Source organism: Lepidochelys kempii, chromosome 2 (assembly GCF_965140265.1).
Source record: "Lepidochelys kempii isolate rLepKem1 chromosome 2, rLepKem1.hap2, whole genome shotgun sequence".
NCBI lineage: Eukaryota > Metazoa > Chordata > Testudines > Cheloniidae > Lepidochelys > Lepidochelys kempii.
In genome coordinates this window covers 199821965-199841036 of record NC_133257.1, presented here as the reverse complement: position 1 = coordinate 199841036, position 19072 = coordinate 199821965, and the positions used below count along the sequence as shown (strand labels likewise).

Here is a 19072-nt window from a genome sequence, read left to right as displayed (position 1 = left end):
GAAATATATCTTAATGCAGATATATTTAATGTATATTTCTAAAATGCCTGCATCAAGTTTTAAGCTAACTTCAAATACAATGCATAAGGTTAAAATATTTGCACACAGTTGCTAATATTCTGGGTTCTTTTTGAAAAATTATACATATTTTATCCATTTAAAAACAACAGGGGAAATTCTATAAAGCAATGTTACGGAAAATTTAAAAATGAACAGTGATTTAACCCGACGGGGAATGGATATTACAATTGGATTATATTCTACAAACATTTTGATTAGACCAACTTTTTGGAGGGGAAAATAAAGTATCATTATGGCATTATCTTTTATTCTTGAATTTCCAGTCTTTACTGCCTTAAATAATTAGAAACTACATGCTTTTCAGCTTTTCATTTTAAGCACATCAATTATATTAAATTAAATCATTAATTTTTTTAATGAACATTTACAGTTCTAGTTTCAACAAATTCTATTTGATATGGAGCTACTTAGTAATTAAACACTATTTACATTTAAAGATGTCAAGGAAAAACACAAATTATTTTTATATAACCAGAAAATATGAAGCACATCCAAACTGAAGGACACACAGTAAACACATCTTGCAAGGGAAACTTTCTCATTAAGTCTGATAAAATACGGTAAATGAACATAATGAGCATGCGATACACAGAACTAGCGATATATTTGAAAATGGCTTTTACAATTAAGAAAAAAGTGCTTGGAAATCCCCATCATTCACAGAAAATCTTTCAATCACCTAGCAACCTGCTGCTGCTTTCAATTTTGAACAGGCAGCCTTCACATTCACAGATGTATCTGAGCCAACGGATGCAACTGCAAGTTTAAAGCAAAACAAAAAAACAAAACCAGATCTTTTTGTGTGGTTATTTAAATAAATTGCCCCTACCTTTCTTCTGAGAGTATGATGGCGACTGCACTTGAGAAAAAGTAGCTTTTTCTTCTGTGAAATATTCAAGTTGGTTGTACGGATTCAGGGCCATGTCCATGCCAGAGTACTCGCTTTTAAACACGTTTCCAGGGTAACTACAGGTATATGGCTGATTCACCGCCCAGGCCTGTTCCATAGATATGTTGTTATTGTGCAGGACCTGAGCATCACAACTGCTGTAACCCTGACTATCTTCAATATATGTGCAATAATCGGCAGACTGCATGGAGCAATTGCTACCAGCAGCAGGATGCACTTCATATATTTCTTGCATACAGTAGCTCATTTTGTTATCCGATCTCAGCTTCTACTTTACATTCACACACACACGCATGCATGCACACACAGACATGCATACACATGGAATGGGAAAGGAGAAATGAATAAACAACGCCAACAAAGTCGATTGCAAAACAGTGTGTTTTACTTTGGGGCAGCACCTTGTGTGCTAAAATCCTATTTATATTGGGATGCCTTGTGAGCTCCCCTGCCAATCAAACATATTGGGAAGCAGATTTATGACAGTCAAAGGTCTTAATCTGTGATTGTAATTCCTGGGGAAGATGGCAGACAGGTAGCAATGACCACCAGACAAAGGCGGCTATGGCCAGACAACCCCCTCAACTGTTTGTTAGAAATAATCATTTGTAAACCATTTCAGCCCCTTCCAATATGATTAGACAATGATTACTAAGGCAAGGACACAGTTATGTCACTATAGTTGTCAACTTAAGTGTGAAGCATTATAAAGACCTCCTAAGAGGGGATATGCTGAAAATCCTAAAATCAATAATCCTGTTTTTCAGCATTAACCCATAGAAAATCCAATAGTGCTGTGTTGTTGACCCAAACAGTAGTCTAATTTTACAAATTTTAGCATCTTGATCTGTCATCAGCTTTATTGATTTTGTTTTACAGAATTATCTGCATGAACCTCCCACGCCTCACACACATATATGAACTCCCTGCTGCTTGTTAATGCATTTACAGGAAAGCAGCCTTTTTTAAACTTCAGTGATTTTGGTAGGTAATTTCTATTGAGTTTAACAGGTGGGAAACTTCAGAATAATTTGTCTTGATCAGCAAATAGGATACTGCTTAAATAAGCTAATTGGTTTGCCGTTACATTTCATTCATCTTGTTTGCATGTTTCAGTAATGAAGTATTGAATGTATATTTGGTCGCAAATAGAGTGTGATTACAGGCTTTCCCCAGTCATTTTATTCACACACTCAAGTTATAAACATGTAACACCATGAGTTCAGAAACAGAGTTACTATAGGATTTTATAATAATTCACCACCTCAAATGCTAGTACTAGTACACCCATTTTAATCTAATCTCTCTCCCCCCTTTTTCTTTACACCAAAAATAATTTCTGTTGTCTCTATTTTTCCCTAGACAAAGAATTTTCCTTCAATGGCATGCTACAATATAGCAAGATGTTTGTGAGAACAGGAGCACGATTGTATTATTCATTGGATCACTAAGTTCTTGTTATTGAGAAGCAAAAATAATATTAACAATATTAACTAAAGAAGAAACTGTTTCTTACTGTTATTGTTTCACTGATGTTAAACAATATTCACCACTCTTAAATATGAACTGAAGTAAGGCCCCCCTTCAGCCATGAACTTAAACCTGGGCCTAACTACCTTGCTGAAATGAGGCCGAGGGTCTTAAAAAGTACTCTTGAAAGGCCAAAGAATGGGACTTGAGGAGGACACATTGTTCCTTAGTTGGTTTCATGGAACATTTTAGAAAGATTTAAAGAGTACATAAAGGAACACTCCCTCTTCCTCCAGACACAACTTACCTATTTTATTATGGGCCAAAGCACTAAATCCTGAGCAGTGCAGAGCACTATCAACTCCCACTGACGCCAGGGCAGGTGCTCTTCACGTCTCAAGATTTGATGCATTCTGTTTCACCCGCTGATTACTTTACATTTGTTTTTCTAACTATAAATCAAAAACTGAAGTCAACAGAGTTGTTTCAGGAATGAAATTGTCCCTGTTAACTCTCATCGTGGAAAGCATCAACACACTCCTTTTGGAGCAAGGAATGCTTACTAAAAACTTCAGAAATAAGTTCCAAAACACCATACACCTCTGTCCTCTGTTTTTCAATGTCTCAAACTCAACAAAATATAATTTAAAATTAACCTTTCAGTAATATGCTTTATAAAAACACTTTGCAATTGTAATTTTGGATTTAGCTGGAATTTATGCCATAAGTTTTCAAAACTAATGAGTGGTTTTGGGTGTCTAACTTGAGACACCTTAAATAGACTGATTTTTTTAAGGATGGATGCAATTTCTGAAAATCAGTCCCCTTTTGGGTGTTTTAAGTAGGGTACTGAAAAGTGAGCCCCACACATTACTATGTTGATTTGCTTGTGTTCGATGTTTTTCCTCCATATTATTAATTTCTTTAAAGGCAAAAAAAGCCCAGTTTCTCTTCGCCCTTGAGAACAAAAGCAACATCTTTACCAAAAAGAAGCCAAGGCCACAACTCAAGCTGAAAATGTACATTAGAAAGCAATCAAAAAAATTTTGGTGGAAACATTTTGGGAACTATTTTTCCTTTATGATTTATTGTATGTAAAGATCAGATATGAGTGCACAAATATTTTAGTACTTGTCACAGTTTCCTTCTTTGACAATATCACTGACACAAAATGACCAGAGAACTTTGCAATTATTTATTTATGCCGAAACACATGAAACATATCAGGCTTTGTGACTAGTTTGTATGTGTTACACAAACACACCTTTTAATCTACTGAGAATACAGTACCCTCATTGCCAAGAAACAAACCATTCTATACATGCAGTAGGGTATTTTCTTTTGATTGCCACACACAACTCCCATTACCCCTAACGTGAATTTATGTAAAAGCTCACAACAAGATGAAAACTATACACTACAGAATAACTGTTCAGGGTACCTACGCATATTTTTTCCTCAAATGTCCAAATGTTATCCATTGGTATGTCTCAAGCACTGTTTACCTGAATAAATCTTCAGTTATTTAATTTAATAACGAATTATATATATTAGAAGCTTGACATAATCTGAACTATGAAATTAATTATTAGCAAATGTTCAGTCTAATTTTTTTTTGAAAATATTGTCATTTTAAATACCATCACCACATATATCACTAATCCATTTAATTCTGTTTAGTTTGGTACTAACAAGGAAGTCATGAACTGACCTTTTAAAAAAGAGTTTAAATAGTCTTTTGCTTATCTAGTCAAGACAGAAAAGTTTTATTACTGTCTGTACAGGAGCCATTTCAAATACACCTTTCCTGCTATCAGCTTGGGTAGACCTGTAACATTGTGTGTATTTTATTCCATATATACCATGGATATAGAATCAACAGATTGTTAAGGATAAATTTTGCCATCAGATGCTTTTGTAATTTCAAGTAAAGTGAGCCTGAATCCGAGCTCCACTCAGATCCTGAGGCAACATTTGTCCCTAAGCAATTACTACCTCTTCTGAGTAAAGGCGTGTGTTAGTAATACGTTTTAGTCTGAAAAGACTAACAAGTGTATCTCAGTTAAATTATATTTAGCAAGTTGTAAAGATAAAGATTACGTAAGTGTCAATCCTACTTTGACTAAATCTGCATGGAATTTAAGTTTTTCATTATTCTCGGAAAAACAAGCAGATACTTATTTCTTAAAAATGGAGAAAACTAACTGACATGGTGCATTGGTAACTGTTACAATATTCATATACCCAGAGTGAAATCCTGGCTTCACTGAAATCAATCTGAGTACATCTTAGACTTCAATGGGGTCAGGATTTCACCCCAACACTTTTCTTTAAAGTGAGTTTGGGGGAAAGACCTGAACAATACATGTTCAGAAACAGACCAATTTAGATTAGAAAATAAATATGATAAAGTTTAAGGGATACAGACTTGAAATTAAACCTTTTATTTAGTGTGGAGTGGGGAACTGAGCAATCGCATCCATTCAAACTGAAAGACTAGGCGTGTTGTTGAAGATTTATGCAACATCTAGGTGGTTAGCACTACCTATTGTGTATTGGGTCTGTCATATATAATGTATAACATATATGTATTTTTGAAAACTGTGCTCCAGCAATTGGAAGAAAAATCTCACCTAGAGTCAGAGAACAGATTGTTGTACTGAGAGAGAACAGATTGTTGCACTGAGAGACTGACATGCCAGAGAGGCCAGGTTTCATTTGCAAGACAACAAAGAAACTTGTGGGCCACACTGGTCTGCATCTACACAACAAATTTAGTTCCTGCATTCCCCAGTGTAGTGGGTCAGTCCAAAAGCCACCTGGCCAAGTGGTCAGGCCATGGTTCCATAGTTCTTTTTAGTCTCTCTGTTCTGGAGGGGGCCCTGCCAGGTCATATACGGGAAGAAACAGTCCCTCTTGATTCCCTTCTCCTCAGGGCTGTCATGATAGAGGGGAGTCGGGAATAAGGAAGGGGGACCCGGGTTATCCTGATCCACCAGGTCCCAACCCAGGGCTTAATGTCCAGACTACTTGTTGGTCCATCCCAAGTCACATACCTGCTGGGTCTCTCCCTTTAGGGAGTGGTCACAGTCTTAGTAGCAGCAGTTTAGTCTGCCCCGGGGATGGGGGCATCCTGCTCTTTGGGGCCTCTCGTGGGTTCCCAACTCTAAAGGAGGGGGTGGGAGGAATCTGGATCACTGCTTCCAGCATATTCTTACCAGTGTCATAGTCACACTGTCCAAAGCTCCAGGCACCGGCCTCATTCCTGGTGCACCCTGTAGCTCCTTCCGCCCTTTCCCTGGGCTGTCCATCCCTTTTTAAACTATCCCTCCAACTGGAGCATGCCCCACAACCCCCGAAGGGTGGGGCCTCCCTACCCCAATACTGTGCCATGCCTTGCTCTGGTTTAGTGCGGGGTCTGTAAACCCCATCACACCCAGCCAGTGGTCGTAACTTTGGAGGCTGTAGTGTAGACAGGATTCAGACATTTTTACCACTGGGTTGTCTGACCCTGGCAATTTGTCTTTCGCTTACTGAAGCACAGTTATCTGGCACTGTTTGGTTCTTACCGTGTTTAAACCACCAGTCAGAAATATCCATGGGACAGTGGTAAAAATGGCTGCCTTGTCCACACTACAGCCTCCATGGGTGCTACTACCGGTGAAGCTACAGTTGTGAGGAATTATGGATCCTAAATGTGCCAAGGTAGATGCAGTTCTGATTCCATCTCTGAAAGGAAGGGCTTGGTACATGATCAAAAAAAGGACAGAATATTTTTGATGTATAATATCTGTAGGGCGGGATGAACCTTACACTGATGGAGGGGAGCAAAAAGCAAGCGGAAAAGTGGGAGGTTAGGCTGCAGTGTGGCATGCCAGGCTCCATGCATTACTGCTTTGGGATCTGCAGGGAAGCAGCCAGAATTTCGCACGAAGACTTAGAATTCCCTGGGGATTCCAGAATGAGGTGCTTCTTCCTAGAGAGAGGAGGGAACTATGTGAGGTGAAGCTTGAGAACCCAATCCTGTAACGTGGTGAATACCCTCAACAGCAGATACTTTCCCCTTGTGATTTTGTTTTGACAAATGAGGCAATCAGCTTCTTAGTAATTATCCTTCACCCATCTCTTTTCCTCACCCATTTAATTTAACTTTCTTGTCTGAAAATAAATAGACTTGATATAAAAAACCACTATGGAGAGATTGGTGCCAATACATAACCCCTAGGATAGAGAATCTATGGCCATGATATGGAGAACTCTGTTAAGAGACGTCTCTCTCTATTTTAAGGTCAAGTCTCATCTTACTTGTTTTTTGTAATAATATCAATAATACTTATGCTACAGAATATGCACTGTTTTTCTGAGAGTAACTACCGCAACACAAGGAAATCATGTCACAAAAGACTAGGGAGAGTGTGAAAAAGGGCCCAAATGGAAAAGGCCTGTTTTGACCCCAAAAAAATGACAAGAAGTACCGGGGCATGAGTGTCTCCACTTGCAATACGCTAGTGTTTTAGCTGTCGACATAAAACTCAGGTTGATAGTCCTGCAGACACTTGTTTCCCTGGAAACAAATCAGATCATAAAACAGTGCCAAAAATTAACATCACTATTAGAACTGAAATGTTGCTGAAACATTTTCATTTGAATCTCTTAGGGCCTGATCCAACAGTCCTCACTCAGGTCCCAGAATGGGACTAATTACCTAAGGAAGTATCGCAGGACTGGGCCCGAAGAGTCTGGAAGCAGAGTTGAAAACAACACACACAATTTCTACTTCAGCCATTTCTTTTGTGTATTGTATCTGCATTTTGGTTTTTTGGTTTAAATGGATATTGGATTCTTTCATTCATGAATAAAAACAACAAAAAATAACTTACATAAACATTAACACAAAACACTTCTGTGATTGTTCCTACTTAGGCAATGATTTCATCAGCACAGTGTCCAAGACAACCCAGAACACTGACACATGCAGAAGCAGAGCCATTAAACACATTCAACACCTGTAGAGTATAATTTACTATTTGAGGGCCTTATTCCCCAGAAGAGTTATATTCTCTTGACTGTTTGCAAACTGAATGTGTCTGGCTATAGTCTATGTTATCTCAGTTCTTTGCACAACACCTCTATCCCTCTTTTTAAAAACATTCTGAATCACCATCATAGAATCATAGAATATCACGGTTGGAAGGGACCTCAGGAGGTCATCTAGTCCAACCCCCTGCTCAAAGCAGGACCAATCCCCAATTAAATCATCCCAGCCAGGGCTTTGTCAAGCCTGACCTTAAAAACTTCTAAGGAAGGAGATTCTACCACCTCCCTAGGTAACGCATTCCAGTGTTTCACCACCCTCCTAGTGAAAAAAGTTTTTCCTAATATCCAACCTAAACCTCCCCCACTGCAACTTGACACCATTACTCCTTGTCCTGTCCTCTTCTACCACTGAGAACAGTCTAGAAACATCCTCTCTGGAACCACCTCTCAGGTAGTTGAAAGCAGCTATCAAATCCCCCCTCATTCTTCTCTTCTGCAGACTAAATAATCCCAGTTCCCTCAGCCTCTCCTCATAAGTCATGTGTTCCAGACCCCTAATCATTTTTGTTGCCCTTCGCTGGACTCTCTCCAATTTATCCACATCCTTCTTGTAGTGTGGGGCCCAAAACTGGACACAGTACTCCAGATGAGGCCTCACCAATGTCGAATAGAGGGGAACGATCACGTCCCTCGATCTGCTCGCTATGCCCCTACTTATACATCCCAAAATGCCATTGGCCTTCTTGGCAACAAGGGCACACTGCTGACTCATATCCAGCTTCTCGTCCACTGTCACCCCGAAGTCCTTTTCCGCAGAACTGCTGCCTAGCCATTCGGTCCCTAGTCTGTAGCTGTGCATTGGGTTCTTCTGTCCTAAGTGCAGGACCCTGCACTTATCCTTATTGAACCTCATCAGATTTCTTTTGGCCCAATCCTCCAATTTGTCTAGGTCCCTCTGTATCCTATCCCTGCCCTCCAGTGTATCTACCACTCCTCCTAGTTTAGTATCATCCGCAAATTTGCTGAGGGTGCAATCCACACCATCCTCCAGATCATATGGATTACATCACACAGCATACGAATTATTCAGGACTCGATGGGGATCCCCCTAAGGACTATAGGGAAGGGTCTTATGATGTCTTTGGCCCTTCCCTACACTGATGGAGAAAAATATTTATGTGGTCAAATACATTTTTGCACATTTGAACATTTAGCATGAAGGATTACAATATATTTCAGAATTCTAGTGTTGTTGTACAAAGTAATATTATCATCTCCTGGCCTTTGAATACAATTATATCCATTTTGTTTCTTTTGTGTTATTATGGCCATTATATTCCTTTCTTTGTGCCATCTTTATATGATTATGAGTGACAACACAGTATTGTATTTTAAAATACTAACCCACACGTCACTCATTAATCACACCAATTTGATGTACTTTTACCTTTAAAAGAATGCCAGCATACGTTCTCTATGCCAGTTCTGACAAAACCCACTATTCTGTACTACTCTTTGAAGAAATTACAATGCAAACTGCCTGCACGCTGTGGTCTCATACTGCACAGTTGATTCAGGACAATGTTGATCTTTGTGTACTGTAAAGAAAGTACAATTTACACCATCAACTGTTCTGTTTTGGCAGATCTATTAGTGTGGCTCTGGCTCTAGAAAATGTTTCAACCATATCTGTCTCTGCCAAATACACCTATATTTATGCCCATATGGTGTAATGAGTCCCTACTTTTTTAAAAAATGTGTGTTTTTGATCTACTTGACTCTTTATTTTGTATTACAGTTATACCTATCCCACGCTTGAGGCTCAGGACACTGTTCAAAATACAAACTTTTATCACAGAACAAGTTTTAAAAGGAAAAAAAACCCAATTCTTAAACGCCAACCCAATGACAGATGCAATCTCTGTTTGATGTGCCTAGATATCAGCCGACCATATTAGGTTCCTAGTTCTGGCTCTCCAATTCCTATATTACAAAGTACATATATCAAATACTACGCATGGTTGTCACATTTTGACATTAGCATTTGGTGGTTAGTGCCAAGCATTTGGTGGTTAGTGCCATGCATCTCAGTGGAATCAAAGGCCTATTAAAGTATAGCATTTTGGTTATGACATTCCACCAAGACTGTAGTAAGGTTTAGATAAAACACCAATATGATTTGTCTTTCATTCCAAGATTTAATATCCCTTTTTCTATTTGGTTACCTAAAAATAGTTAATTTTATACTGAAAGGTTCAGACTTGTCATGAACTTAGTCCTCAGTTAGAATAAGTGCCCTTGGTGAATTTGAAGAAATTTGGTTTACAAAGAATGAAGTTGTCTCTTTTCATAATCCAGAATTTTCTATAGGCTCACCCTGGCCATTATTTGATTATCTCCTTATAGCTCATTTCCAGTGTAAGATGTCCTCATGTCTTGTCACAAATAAATTGCTTATTGATAGTTTGCTGACAAATTCTTCAACAGTTTTTGAAAACTTTTAAGACTAGTACTGAACAAACATTGGTAAGTACAATTATAGTCCTGTGACACAGGCAACCCAATTTCTTAAGTCCCCTCATGTCTCATAATCAGAAGACACTGTTAAAAGACATTAGTTAATTAGACAGCTTATCTCTTGATGAAGCAACTACTGCTACTTAAAATGTGCAACTTTTTTCAAGTTCTCTCCCTTCAAGACAATTTTGAGGTAAAAAGTTATTTTCATTCAAAAATGAAGAAGAACGGATAATTGTATTAAAACTGTTTGACACACAACATAATTAACAGAACTCTTGATGGAGCTGTCTGGATTCCGCAGACTTCAGACAGCCCCTTAGTAAGACGTTAAAGCGATCAACACCTGACATCTGTTAGCTAGAAGGCATTCTGAGGTAAAGAGCAGCTAAATCTAAAGAAATCAGGTACTTAGACCAGTTTAACTTTTTCATGAGGTGATATCCTTCCTGACACTATAATCTTTCCTTCTGGAGTGACGCAAGACTTTAAGTAAAAGAAAAGAACTTGTTGTCCCTCTCTCACAGCATAATGCACAAATATTTATTTCTTTGAGAGAAGAGCACTGACAAACTATTTATTCAATTTAAAAAGGAATATAAACCACAGAAACACCAAATTTGTGGTGACAGTTACGCATTTACAAGGCATAACACCTCCCTCGCAACTCTGCTCTAGCTTGGACAAACAGGACTGTCCTAAAACAGAACTTTCAATACTACTGCCTGCTCAAGAAAAACAATATTCACTATACCAAAGTCCAGGCACAAAAAGAAATAATTTTGGTCAGGGTACCAAGGGGGGGGGAACCTTTTTAAAGGGACATCTGGAATTAGTTATATACTGTATATAGCAAAATTAATTTTTAAAATAAATTTCAAAATGTACATCACTTTAGCTCTTTACAAATATATTAAAACATACAAAGATGAAATACTCTCAGAATAAACTGAAAGCCACAACTATTGCCATGAAAAACATCTGTAGCTAGATTGCCCCATATTACAAAGCTGTTATCTATGGCCAAAGCCTGACCAACTCCACAGACACTCTGGCTTCTTTTCTTTTTAAATATTTGTTATGTTCTGAATAATAATTCTAATTACCTTTACATTTTTTTTCTTCTCTATCGTACTCCTGGGCACTTGACATGCCTTGAATATTCACTTCTGTATGACCTGGATGTAATATTGAGCTAGTCCAAACTGAAGCATGTAGAAACTGTGAAGATTGCTGTCCATTTCCCAGCATATCATTTCTGGAATGTCTTTTCCTACACAAGTGATTTTCTGTTATATCACAAATGGAATTTTGTAGATGTCTGTCACGAAGATGTACCAGCCCGTCCCAGGCTGGAAGGCCATTTTTTGGAGGGTTGATAAGCACTGGTTGACAAACTGTTGGCATTGCCAAAATCTTGCTGAGCTGTGGAGTTTTGGAAAGCAAGTGGTTTCCCAATTCTCTTGATCTGGTGGTATTCACAAGCATCTCCACTTGACCGCATTGATAAGATGCAGAGCTTTTCAGCCATGCACTTTCAGCCACCATAGTCAGTTTCCCTTCAGTGCAATTAAATGTAATGATTTCCCCCTCTATTAAGCCTGAAAAGACAGCTGGATCTACACGCACAGGTTACTACTAGATGCAACTTTCATCAACACCACAACTAGAACATGGGCCCGGGGCAAGTTACCATCAATTTATTGCCTCGCTCATATGATCATTTGAGGTCTTGTGGGTCGAGGCTGGTCGTGTACAATTTTCAGATACTTAAAACACAAAACATCAAGGATTCAGCCTTGCTTGACTTTGCTCTTAGCGTAGGCTGACCTGAGGGACACTCTGTTACCTAAGTATGACATTCTTATGTGGGCACGCTTAGCAGTTCCGCTCTTGCTACCACTACCTTTCTCTAGTTGAGGTTACCAGAGCAATATCAGAGAGACACATTTTATCTTGTGAGTTTTAACACTGTGGTCATAAGCAAATAACAAATACATAAATAATAATAAATAACAAGGCAACAATTATTATGTTTAATTAACAACAGTCCTGAAATGTGTTTGTTTTAGATAAAACATTTAAATACTGTCAGTTCATAAAACTACATGTCTAAAAATAACTCCTTTTTACTACTGGACAGCACAGCTAGATTCTACAGTAATGTCATTCCATAGCTGATGTTCCAAATATTCACAAATGTTTATATTTTAGATTATATGAATCAAAATTAAAATGTAAAATAGTTTATAACGTGTACTGAACATCTTAAGTAATTATCAGTGGATGTCAATTTGATATTCATTGCTACATTAATCATGATGAAATTCTGCTATTCTTATGGATTGAACAGGTAATTTTGCAGGAATTTCACTCAAGAGAATTCTCTGTATACATATCAATAATTGGATGCATATTAACTATACAAGTGGGTAATAAAGCATTTTAAAACAATTATGAGAATTAGATTTTCAGATTTGACATATTGTTAAAAGTTCTGAAAGTTATCTCTATATACGTTAGTAAATGGAATATTGCTATTGTAGGACTCTTGAAAATGCGAGTATGGTCAGAAAAGTGACTATTAAATACTGTTATCTCATGTTTGTTCTTATTCCCATATATTTCATTCCCAAATATCACATTTACTCAATTTGTAATTCAAAGCAATCCTTTTCTAATTGCTATCAATGCATACTCAGCCTAGTATTTGGAAATCAAGCTGCATTCTTTCTGTTCTGTGTATCTCTATTTGTTATCTACAAAAGTATTCTGAAACCAGAACCTGGCTAGCAACGTAGTGACTATGTCTGAGGTAGGAGAAACTAAAATACAGTTTTCTCCTGTGTACCTTTTCTAGCTCTATAGTTCTCACCATAGCTCAAACTTGATTTTGTCAGTAACTATAGCACATTAGACCAAAAAACACACAAAGAGCAGGTACAATGACAGGGCATCATTTGTATGACGCATGATATTCAGAAAATGTTAAGACACAAATATATAAGAATTGAAATATTAAAACACAAATATTTCAGCTTTTATATTCTCAACATGTTTACACCTTGTAAATTTCAAAACTTGTTATAATCTAAAGGAAAAGATGTGTTTGTTATGACCACTATCTGTATGCACTTATTTGCAGCTATATGAAAATAAACTCTTTCTAGGGACATTCTGAAAATTTTTGAGGCCCTACCATACAGGAAACTGTAGGGAACAATGTGTTGTAATGCAGTTTTCCACAATTCCTTGCATAATCTCAAAAAATACAACCTGTTAAATTAATTTCACTTTCCAGTGGTCTCCCTGTATGGCTAGTACTGTATATCCATGTCAATTACAAGATCAAAAATTGGCAAGACTACACAAATACGCAGACCCACATACATATTTTTATATTTTGTTATTCATATTTCACGAACAGGCCACTGCAACCCTGGCAACCTCACAAAACATGAAAAAAATATCAGTTACATAACTTAGTAGTTGATTTAAGGACTGAAACTGAGATTCATAAGCTAAATAGTTGTACCTTTTCAGACTAAATTTCTGTCTTTTTCACCAACATTATTTTTGACACAAAAGTCCATCTACCATGTTACTCTACCATATACCATGCGGCTCCAGTTTAGTTCTGAAGTGCATTTAAAAATAAACAAGAAGGAAAAAGGTGGGCTACTGAGCCACCACAGTTGGAGAGACCTGAGATGTTCTGAGAGAATGCTTTTCAATACCTCTGTATTATTAAATTTACCAAGGAATTGTCAAAGAAGTCTTTAAATTAAAAAAAAGATTAAAGATATTTTTCTCTTTGTGTTTCTGAAGCATCCCAAGGACTTGTAGACTTGAATATTAACCTTTGTAGCCTTGCAAGCTTGTAAATGTGCAATGTTGCTATAACGGCTGTGTGAGCAGAGCTTGTAATTCTTTGAAATTTGTCTGTGCAGTTTCGGATTTCATAACTCAGCATCAAAATGGTCTTTTCTTTTTTGACATATAAACTTTGAAAATTGTCTCATTCTGATGTCCATGGTGGTTGCAGTTTATTTAGTGTTGTAAGGTTCCTCTTTACTTAACTAAGGCTCCTGAGATGCCAGTGGTTCTCTCCTAATGGCTGTTGCATTCAGCTTTTGTCAACACTTCTTTGAATTCAGCCTTAATTCAGCAATCTCAAAAGAAATTAAAAAGAAAACAAAATTGGAGAGGTGTATTCCCAGCTGAACTATATTAGTGAACAGGCTAGAGACTGGAAGCTAGAAGCAGTAATAGTATGGAAGGCAGGCCACTGAGAATAGCTCAAGATGGAAGGTGAAACTATTCCCAGATTCTCCATAAAATAAAGCGTAATACAGAACACGATACAGCTGATTGGAAATACTAGGCCAAATACATCCTTACATAATGCAACTCCATTAACCTTAGTGAAGTTAGACCATGAATAAATTTGGACCACTGTGTGTAGAAAGACATGAAAGGGGAAAAATTGCTTGAAGAAATTTGCATCTCAAAAATCTCATTTCTAAAATAAAAGCTTTTGAAAAAATGATTTGTTATAACTAACATCACAACAGGAAGCTTTCCATGTAAGATAATGTACCATTTTCAAATCATTTCTATGCACGGTTCTTTGGTTGTTGAGATTACCCAGACACAAAGATGTGCCAGGGTGCAGCAACTTGCATGATCAGGAGTTTAGTCTACAGCTAGCTGTTGACAGATAAGGCCAGTCTGTGATACCCTCACTTTTACTGAGTAGCATTTTACACTATGAGCTGTGCCACTGAAATCAACGGGACTATTGTGGAGTAAGCTATTACTCAGCATGGGCAAAGGCATTACTTTCTGGCCCACAATGAGAGTCTGGTTTTGAAAACAACAAAACCCTAGAGCAATGTGCAAACAGAGCAATTATGATTCCATGACTGTGTGTGTGTTTGGTACCGAACTGGCCGTTTGCATGCCTAAATACCAAATTTGCATTTGTCAATCACAGCACAGTAACTGTATATGAAAATCAGCTGTGGAGCCGCACCCTTATTTTTGTGTATTGCTCCTGGGCTCTGACTGTTTGAAAATTTGCCTGTGAATGTTCAGTTAGAAAGGAAGTAGAATTTTGCTGTTGCTGCTGGGCCAAATCTTGCAACATTTACTAAGGTAAAACTCCTATTAACTTCAGGGGAGGTTGTGCCCCAAGCACAAGCTAATTCAAGGCTGCAGAATATAGTCTAGTGAGCAGCCATTACAGATGGGCTCTTGCTGTGTTGGGGAAAATATTTAATGTATGGATTAGTTAATTTAGTAATAATCTTTTAACGGGCCTGATATGTCTATCTTCTCTTATGAACATGTTGGCATTTCTCATACTTCCAAATTTCTACAAAGGGAAAGGACCTACCATAGAGGGATCACTCATTTTGTCTTCTTTTCCCATGTTATTATGGTGTGGCCTTTTTCGATATTTCATTACGGTTTAGCTTGTTAAAATGTGGGTTCATTTCACCATTACAGAACATTATTATTTATCTTACACCCTTTTCTTCAACATGTTGTGCCTTAATTTGTCAGCAGCATTTCCTCCAATAAAGAGAACATTGTGAACTTCCTACATTTATGTGAATTCTTATTCTGGGTTATGCCAAACAAATAACCCTTGATAAGGGAGGACAGCAAGGTTAGTGTTATGCCAAGTTCCCAGTTATAAGACAAGAACCAGCATCCCCTTCCGGGTATTGTTAAAATGGCCATGCTCTGGGCAGAAAGCATGAAAGCATCTTGGGATGAACCATAAATAAAAAAGAGGCCCTATTTCAAAGTGAACAGAGCTTAATAAGAGGGCCTAGAGCATGGGTCCCAAACTTTTCAGGGTTGCACCCTCCCTTACCCCTGTCCTTCCCCCACTCCTCAGAGCCAGGCTGCAACTGGGGGCAGGTCTGGGGCCAGGACTGGGAATGGAGCCCAAGCCAGGGGTTGAGGCTGAGTGCGGCGCCGTCAGGGGCTGCAGCTGGGGCCGGGACTGGAGCAGTCCTGGGAGCGGAGCAGGGCTGGGTGGTGGTCCCTCCCCGAATCCTGTGTGGACTGGATTCGGGCCCCACTGTACCCCTCTGAATGTTCCTCCATGCCCCCCTAGGGGGGCGCGCCCCACAGTTTGGGAATTCTGGCCTAGAGCTCTTTTTATGGTCTAGGTGGAGGATTCATCTGGTCACTGCAGAGATGTTATAATGGCATATACTGATAATGAGTAATTACTGCTACCTGAGCAGTCAAGAGTTCAAAGGATTTTCTCAGATTCCTATCAAGAATGTCTCCAAGGGTAAAATTTCCCTAAAGAGGAAACAAAGTCTCAGCTAGGGAAGAGTCCATCAAATAAAAAAGTTGCCTTTTCTATGGAAAGTCTAGACACCCAGTCCAAATGGGCGTGCAATGAGAATTTGATGTCAGTGGGATGTAAGGGTAGAGCTATTATTGCCCACTCTTCCTTTTTATGCAATCAACAATCACTTTCCCCAATTACAGTTAGTGGCCCAGAAGGGTCAAAACAAAATTTTTGCCTGGTGTTTCCACAGATATGGTGAATCTTCCATTATAATATGCTTGGCAGAATATAGTTTTGTCTCTGCACCTTCTTCCTAAGCTCCTCAAACTGGACCTGCAACAGAGGCGCCGATAAACCTTCTCACAGGGAGACTGTCACTGCCTAAGCCATCCTCCTCACACTCTCCTACTTAGGATGGGGTCTGGTCTGGTGACCACATTTTGGGAGGGAGTTAGCGGGGTTGTTAATGAACAGCCCAAATGAGATACAGCCTGGCCCATAGGAGTGAACTTATCAGAATGTATCGAATTGTATTCCCAGCTTTGTGGTGCCCTGAGTGAGTCACTTCATGTCTCTCTTCAGATTCCTCTGTAAAATGGGGACACTGCTATTCACATACATATCTAAGAGGGGGATACTGAGGATAAACTGGACGGAGCTGGAGTCCATGGACAGCTCTGCAAGAAGGGGTGGCTGCAAGGAGCTTTCCTTCCCTTCTGCCCTTATGCAGGGACCAGGCACTACCACAGTCCCTATTCTTTTGCCCTCTACTGAAGGGGAGGAGTATTTCCTTGAAATAAGAACTAGCTTCAACATCTGTAGCCTGGGGAATCTGCAGAGCTTTCTTGGTGCTTTTTCCTGGACACAGCCCAAAGTAAATGGCATTACAAATATTTGCAAACAGGATCTGTGACTAAAGGTGAAGGTGGAAAAAACAAGGAAAGAAGGTAAACAGAAAATATATATATAAAACCAGATGCTATACACAGAGTTTTATTTGAACTTCAATATATACAGGGCTATCAAAGCCCAGGTGACTACAGCCATCATTCATTTGTTTATTAACTTAAATAAACCTACTCACATTTTTTCCATTTCTCTATTTCAATGTACTAATGGGTACTAAAGGGTGTGCTCGTGGAGAAGAGGGCACAGCAAGCTTCCACATTCTCCTTCCTCCTCCTTGGTGCATCTGGGCAGTAAGGAACCATAATATGGCTGCTACCAGTAAATGGGAGGGGCAAGGCTGCCATCAGTGAGTACTGACTCCAAGAGGTGTTTCTGAGGGTGGGCTGAGGGGTGTGACTATGGTCTTGATCCTGTGCACTGACAAGCATTGGAGGAGTACAGGATGGTTTGAACAGCAGCTGCTCTTCAATGCACTCCTCACAGTGACCCTTAAAACACAGAGCCAGATCCTACACCAACTAAAGATCTAGCCCATTACACCTTATACAGGCATTTTATGACGACGATGATGACTATTAAACATCTATATTTTGGGAGCACCAGATGTTAACCAAATTGTTCCATTGTGCTAGGTGCTGTACAAGCATATAGTAAATAACAGTCCCTGCTCCAAAGATCTTACTCCATCGATATCACATTGGTGGTACAGGTATTTTCTTCCCTCCTCTGCTCCCTCAGCAAAAGGCCATAACTGAGCTGCAAGTAAATAGGTAAAGCAGTAATGCACAGAGAGGTCGTTGTTTATACTAATCCCTCAATTACAACACAAATTAGTAAAAAGAGGTGAGTAAGATGCAGACTTAGGTATATATATATACACACACAAGATTGAATTGCTATTTTTACTGTTGCACAGCAATCTGCTGTCATTGAAAAAAATTATTTTAAACCTAAAAGGAGTTCAAAATCTACCACAGTTTCTGCTCGGACATGAACAATGCAGTTGCAGCAGACAAATAGATTAGTCTCTCTCTTGCATCTAACTGATTTGCTTGGAAAACAAATGACTCAAAACAGTGAATCTTTTACACAGCCTTACCTCCTCTGATTTGAACATTTTATAATAAACTGGGCAGCAAGTGCAATGGTGTTTTTTCAAAAAAAAACCCCCACTAAATATACAAGCATCTAAGGGCACAAAAGTAGGTTGGTAGCAGAGAGATCAGCTAAGGCACATGTAATCAGGATTATGACGAAGGGTACACGGTAGGTTGATCAAGTAGGCTAGATTTGCATAGACCCAATCCAGTATATCTGGATGATTTTTAAACAAGAAAGGCACAACTAAAGAACTAGGAAAATGAAAAAACAAAACAAATAAGCAAAATAAAACTAAAACCCAACTCATCTTATGTACTAATGTCTTGGGGCAGAAGGAGTTTACCAGTAGAAGGCTTTAATGTGTGTTATGCTCTAATTTGCTATGAGTGATAAAACTGTCTGTTCCAAGCAAGGTTGAAGTTTCTTTTCTTCCTGTGAGCTGCACTTCAGAGAACATTTTTTCTCTTCCACAGGGCATCCTGGTAATGTTTCCTTCCCCAAGAAATATGAAGAAATTTCCTACTTGGAGTTTTCTGAATATTAAACTATCTGTTGTGTTTAATGTTTGCGAAGGGGCAGAACTAGTACAGAAAGACCTGCTTTTTATGCATAACACCAGCTCTGTCGCTTCATTGGCCAGAGGTACATATGGTTTTCCACATAACAAATGTAAGCATATGCGTATATATGTGAATTATAGTCTAATTTTCATACATATAAAAATGTCAAAC

The 19072-nt window shown here is 38.6% G+C and overlaps 1 protein-coding gene across 13 annotated transcripts in view; it reads right to left on the bottom strand.

Annotated features, from left to right (window-relative positions):
* The window catches only part of THRB (thyroid hormone receptor beta), a 296012-nt gene that overhangs the window by 48692 nt on the left and 228248 nt on the right, over nt 1–19072 (bottom strand). The window contains exon 1 of one of the 13 annotated variants that reach the window (XM_073333481.1): nt 11122–12135. The exons of 11 other annotated variants lie outside the window; for them this stretch is intronic. In XM_073333481.1, coding sequence (XP_073189582.1) covers nt 11122–11563 — 442 coding nt within the window. In that variant the 5' untranslated portion in view covers nt 11564–12135. Of the gene's footprint in view, nt 1–910; nt 1239–11121; nt 12136–19072 lie in introns of those variants that run through there. One more of the 13 variants, XM_073333480.1, reaches the window with a different exon arrangement.